We start from the raw sequence: 6,166 nt of genomic DNA, 5'->3' as shown, positions 1-6,166 counted from the left end.
CTGTGGCGGATTCATTTTGATATTTGGCAAAACTAATACAATTATGTAAAATTTAAAAATAAAATAAAAAAAAAAAAAAAAAAGAGAGGCGTGTTGTCTTCCCGCTGTTGTGATTGGGTGAGCCCGTGCCTGTGTCTCCCAGGGCACTTGTATGTTCTTCTGTATCAGTTCATCTGCAGTTGACTCCCTGTCGTGTGAATTTCACCTCAGTGACTTCTTTTGCTCTGGTTGTTTTTTTTTTTTTTTTTTTGTATTTTCTAATTCTTTGTTGAAGTTCTCACTGTATCCCTAAATTCTTTCCCCAAGTTTGGTCAGTATTTCTCTGGACTGTTACTTAGAACTTTTTATCTGGTGAATTACTTATCTATTTCTTTAGGGTCTTTCTCCCCCCTGGGGTTTCATCTTGTTCTTTTGTTTGGTACATGTTCCTCTGTCTCCTCAGTTTGTTTGGCCTTCTCTGTCTGTCTCTACGAAGTTATGCAAACTTTGTGCCGACTTTGGAGGCATGTCCTCGTGTGGGGGCACGTGCCCTGTGAGCCAGCGGCTTAGGCGGCAGAGCTAGGTCTGAACTGAGCCCGGCCGCGTCCTCTGGGCTGTGTCGGTGGCGGCTGCTCACTCTGTATCCACCGCACGGCTTTCCATCACCTGATGTTCTTGGGGCGCTCTCTCTGCTGGGATGCTTTGGCACGTTGGAATTTTAAAACCTGAGCTACTATCACTGGGGATTTTCTATTCCTCCTCCCCCCAAGGGAAATCACATGCTGCCTGACACCAGGCGAGGCCTGTGGATTCTTTCATATCTGCTCCTCTCCACTGTCAGCTGAGGACCAGTGGGATGCCCACGCTGCTGGGAGACGCTTCTGCTCAGAGCCCTGGCAGCAAAGCTTTCCTGGCCCCTCTGCCCATAGGGAGAACCTTTTGTCCCTTCCACAGTCCAGGCCGCACAGGGCTGCCAGCTCCACACCTGTGATGCCCTGAAGGAGCTATTGCCGCATCTGATATCCACGCACACACACACTACGGCCCCATAGATTTTTTTAAGTGCGTGGGACTTAGGTCCCCTGTGACCTCAGGTGGCTATTGACTTTATATTAATAAATATTGATTTTGCCCAACATTTTGATGTGTCTGCCAGGAAGGCGGTCATTTCAACAGTTACCATACTGCTATGACTTCTTCAAAATAGACATTTCTGGATACTTACCTCTCTTTCTTGATACTCTCATCTTGGGCCAGTCGGTCTGATTCCCCAGGTAGATGCTGGTGCGTATTTTGAGAATTTTGCTGTTTCTTGCTGGTGTTTTTCTCTGTTTTCCCAGGTTGGGTATAGAAATAGGTTTGTGGTATAACAGAAACCGGGAAGGTTCTTGTTATTTTTTAGGCCACATAGAGGAAGGAGGGAAATAGGGTCATGGAGGTCTCACTTTGGCCTCCCTGGTGCTTCAGATGGTAAAGAATCTGTCTGCGATGTGGGAGACCTGGGTTTGAGCCCTGGGTTGGAGGCTCCCCTGGAGAAGGAAATGGCAACCCACTCCAGTATTCTTGTCTGGAGAGTCCCCATGGACAGAGGAGCCTGGCGGGCTGCAGTACATGGGGTTAGAGTCGGGCACGACTGAGCGACTAAGCGCGCACACACAGGTTTCACTTTAGAGGGCTGGGTCCTTTCTGGAAGGAGTCCCTGCTGTGCAGGGGGTGTCTGCTGGGGGTCCCCTGGGATCCCACCCACATGCCTCGTCTTTGATGGCTCTGACACGTGACTTGTCACGTCTTCACTTTGTTGTAGGGACAGACACCCTGGTTCTAATCCTTCCACTGTTCACTAGGGACTTCGGGTTGGAGAGTCAGTTCTCCATTCAGAATGTGAGTAGCAGCACCGTCTTGATGACCATCATTTCTAGACGAGGGGTTGTCTCCAGGTATAGGAATGCTGTGGCACCTGGAGGGGAGTGGAGAGTGCATTCCTGCATGTGTGTGTGCAGCACACGCGTGCATGAGTGTCTACCCATGCCCAGTCCAAGCACAGGTGGCTCCGAGGCGCTGGCTGCTCTGCACCCATCAGTGTGGGTCAGGATGTCTGTGACTTCTGGATCCTCACGAGAAACGAACAGGAACCAGGAGGCAAGGAGGGAGCCTCTCACTGACTGGCACCTGGCCTGGAGTGGGCAGGGCTTGGGAGCTCAAGGGCGGCCCCGGGCCTGACGCAGGGCAGGGAGGGCCCAGTGCTCCAGGGACAAGGTAGAGAGACCTCCGGGGACAAGAACAGCCCCCTCTCCTCCTGACCTGGGGGCTGTCCTGTGCCGGACGCTGCCTTACCTGTGCCCTCCTTCCCGACAGGAAAAATGTACCCAATGATGTTCATAAAGAAACCCCTGAAGCAACTTGGCAACGAGCCCCAGGGGTCTGAGGCCCGGAAGCCGTCATCCAAGCCCAGGTGCCGCATATCATACTCCACCTACAGTCACGAGTGAGCGTCTGGGCGCCCCGCTGACTACACAGGGCTCCCAGAGCACGCCGAGGCTTCGTCCCGGCCTGCCAAGGGAAGAAGGCCTTCACAGCAACCTTGGCCTCCAGGAGGAGCTGGGCCAGTGGGCTCGGGGTCTGTCAGGACTCGAGCAGGGGAGGGCAGATGAGCACCCCACGCTGCCCGGCAGGGTCCACGGAAGCCTGGGCCACGCCCTGCAGGTCTCCCTCCGAGGAGCCACCTCCTCCTCCCAGTCTGCTGCCCGGCCCTTCCCTGGGCTGGGGGCCCTCAGCGCTACAGGGCCCTGACGACCGAGAAGCTTTGTTGAACGCTTGCGCGGCAAGCCAGTGTGGGTGGCAACACCTGAATAAAGTGACCGTCAGTGGCTTGTGCCTCCCCTGCAGCCTCTGGCTGGGGTCCGGGGCCCACACACGGTATGATGCTGGAGAGGCTGCCCCACTGGGGCTGCAGGGCACATGGGGGTGCAAGGGCAGGGCAGGTGGTGTCACTCAGGGGTTGTGCAGGACTCTGCCTGGGCAGGCAGGGCAGCTGGGCAGGGGTCCCTGCTCTGGTGAGAGATGCCAGCTAGGCAGGGCTCTCTCTGTGGTGCTGGGGGTTGACGGGACCATCAGGCTGTCAGGCCAGGCCCAGCTACAGGATGACGCTGGTCCCCCCACGCTGCAGCCTCCGGGGTATCTCTGAGGCTGCTTGGCAGGAACTGGTAACGGGAAGTTTCCTGGACGTGCCCAGCTGTGTGCGTCCAGAGCTGGGAGAGGGAGGGTGGACGGCACGAGGACCCGGGCTGGGGGCAGGACGGGCACTCTCCAGCCGTGGGCCACCCACCAGGCGGGACCCGTGTGCAAGCCCGTCCTCACCTCCCCACCGGCCCCAGCGTGCCGGGCACGCCCACGGCGCACACCTGCTGCCAGGTGGGGTACGGCGGGATCACTGCTGCGACGCGCGGTCTCCAGCCTTTTATTCGTACGAGGACTCGAAGAACACACGTCACCTGTGGACGCTGTGCAGCCCGAGACACAGCTGGCCGGGCCACTGACCACACAGGGCCGCCCCATCCAGAGAAAAAGGGAGGGCGGGCCCGAGTGGCCGTCTGGGCACACGGTGATGCTGCCCCTGGGCCGGGAGTCCAGCTGGCCCCTACCCGCAGGCAGGGAGGCCCCGGCCTGACCCTGCCCCGGCACAAGGTTCTGATACGGTTGGCGTGTTTGTGTGAGCAGCCCTGGACCCCGCGTGTCCCAGAGCCCGGAAGCCCTCCACCCCGTGAGGAAAAGCAAAGCGGCAGGAAGCAGCCTTCTCGGGGCCCAGGGGCTGGTCAGGAGGTTGGCCTGGCTACGTGGCTCAGCATCCCCCAACCCTCAAGACCACCCTGCCCGGCCCAAGCCGTCTCTGGCAGGGAGTGGCCCCTCCCCAAACCCTGCAGTGGATGGGGCTTAGGAGGGTGGGCCTCGGCCTGGGGAGGAGCCTGCAGAGACCCCAGGGCTGCGGAAGGTCACCTGGGACCCTCAGAAGCTTCCAGGGAGAAGCCGAGAAGGCAGCTCTGGGTGAGAAGGGCGGGAGGGGCCTGTAGAGGAGGTGTGGCTAGGAAAGCCCTTAACTGTCGAGCGCCCTGGCCTGCGGCCGGCAAGGTCAGGGAAGGGAAGGCCCTCGGAGTGGGCGCTGGGTCTTGCTGGCCCTGAGCTCAGATTTCCCCAGCCACCCAGCGTCCCCGCGGCCAGGTGGCGGCCAGGGGTTGGCTGCGGCCCTGGCTTGCGTCGTCCTGAGCTGGGACGTGGCCCTGGTCTGGGTGGGGGTGGGGAAGGGTGGGGACAGGCGGCGTCTCTGTAAGTCCCCGTGTGGGCCTCGCCGATGGCCAGGAGCGCAGCCCAATGCGGCTGCTGAGAGGGGGGCCCAGACAGGGTCCTGGGGGTGGGGTCAGGGCTCATGCATAATCCCAAAGGCCCCGCTAGGCCCCAGCGGGAACCCTGATGCCCTCTGGGGGGAACCCTGATGCCCTCTGGGGGTTCTTGGGCCCGAGGACTGGGCGTGGCTTTCAGACACCTGATCCCCAGATGTTCGGTGGTGGGGGAGGGGGGTACAGCCCGCGCTCAGCCGGACACCGCCCAGGCGGCCTCCTCACCCGGCCCGGTGTCGCAGGGGCTGGGGGGAGAGACGGCCAGCGGCACCTCGAGGTCTCTGAAACGCATGGCTTTTGGGGGACACTGTCCCCAGCTGACCTGAGGGCCTCATACAAAAGTGAAAGCTCGGGGGGCCGGGTGAAGCCCCCGCCCCATCCCCAGCACAGTCACAAGCCGGGTCCCTCGGCGACCCCCCCCCGTCCCACTCCGGGGCCTCCCGGCCCAGAGAGTTAAATATCGTCTGCTGCGGGTTTTGGCAAAGTCGGTCCTTGGCCGCGGTCCCTGGGGCCGGGGCAGTTACCGCCCCCGGGGCGCGGCTGGAAGGGCCAGGGCAAGCCCCAGGAGCAGCAGGGGACTGGCGTGGGGCGGGGGGTGGGTCGCGGCCGAGGTCTGCTGGCCCTCCCGCTCCGACAGCCCCGGGAGGGCGTGCGTCAGCGGCGTCCGCGAGCTGGCGCTCTTCCTGCCGACCTTCCGGCCGCACATCTCGTCCGGGCAGCCCTCGCCGCTGCCTGAGCCGCTGCCCTCGTCGCCTGGGGAGGAAAGGGGAGGAGGCTCTGGGGGACCCCGAGAGCAACAACCCTCTGCCTGGGCCTCCTGCGCTGGGGACGGCAGTTCCTGGAGTCTGCCGAGGCTGGGCGGACGTCCTGGCAGGCTCACAGCCGTGTCGGAGACAAGGCGGGGACCGGGACCACAGCTGGGCAGCAGCCGGGCCTTTAGAGCCACCTGGGCCCCGGGGATAGGAGGCCGCCCCCTCCCCCAACACCCTTCCCCAGCTAGGGCTCCCTGGCACCCCACCCCACCCCAGGGCCCTGCCCCGGCGCTCAGCTGCCCCCGGCCGGCCCTCACTGGCGTCCTGGAAGTCCAGGTCGTTGCCGTTATAGGCGCCTCGCAGGCGGTTGGTCATGATCTTCAGCTGCATGATCTGCTGGCGGATGGTCATGTCGGGCTTGGTGATGTCCACCTCCACCTCAGGGTTGTTGATCTGATTGGCCAAGCCATCACCCATCACCTCGGGGAGGTACCTGGAGGCCAGAAAGACAAGCCCTGGGTCACTGTCCTGCTCCCCACAAAGGGGCGTGGCCCCAGCAACACCCATCCAGCCCCCGCTCCTCCGGTCAGGGTGGTGGCAAGCCTGAGGCAACCCCCCCACAATCCCCCAAGGACTTCAAGGGCTGCCAGGAGCCCACACGGGCCCCTGCAGCAGAGCGTGGAAGCACTGAGCCTGTGTATGCGGTGGGGACCTGGCCCTCGTCCCGGCTCTGGGTCCCGGGGGGTGTCCCACGTCAGACCCGGCGCAGGGCATGACGCACCCGGGGCCACGGAGACGCCGAGGGGCCGCGGTGGCGGGACACTCACCGGCCCTTGGCCATGCCGTTCCAGCAGCGTTCGTCACTGGCCGAGCTCATGGCCAGCTTCTCACTGCACAGCGTCCCCGGGAGGCTGATCCAGAAGTCCTGAGCGTCTCGGAGCTGGGCCTTGGCTTCGGAGACCTGTGGGGCAGTGGTCAGGCCACCAGGCGCCCCCGCCAGCCTGCCCCGCCCGCCTCCCCCCACCTCTCCACCCTGGGCCCGCC

At 62.3% G+C, this 6,166-nt stretch overlaps 1 protein-coding gene across 1 annotated transcript in view; it reads right to left on the bottom strand.

Moving 5' to 3' along the window:
• Nucleotides 1-2,527: 2,527 nt before the first annotated feature.
• Nucleotides 2,528-6,166, bottom strand: part of GPC1 (glypican 1) — a 28,104-nt gene continuing 24,465 nt past the window's right edge. The window contains exons 7-9 of the mRNA XM_055586620.1: nucleotides 5,950-6,083; nucleotides 5,440-5,615; nucleotides 2,528-5,123 (exon numbers count right to left, since the gene is read on the bottom strand). Coding sequence (XP_055442595.1) covers nucleotides 4,891-5,123; nucleotides 5,440-5,615; nucleotides 5,950-6,083 — 543 coding nt within the window. The 3' untranslated portion in view covers nucleotides 2,528-4,890. The remainder of the gene's footprint in view (nucleotides 5,124-5,439; nucleotides 5,616-5,949; nucleotides 6,084-6,166) is intronic.

Source organism: Bubalus kerabau, chromosome 6, assembly GCF_029407905.1.
Source record: "Bubalus kerabau isolate K-KA32 ecotype Philippines breed swamp buffalo chromosome 6, PCC_UOA_SB_1v2, whole genome shotgun sequence".
In the NCBI taxonomy this organism is placed as follows: domain Eukaryota; kingdom Metazoa; phylum Chordata; class Mammalia; order Artiodactyla; family Bovidae; genus Bubalus; species Bubalus kerabau.
Note: the sequence above shows the minus strand (reverse complement) of the source record. Positions and strands in the feature narration are given on the sequence as shown.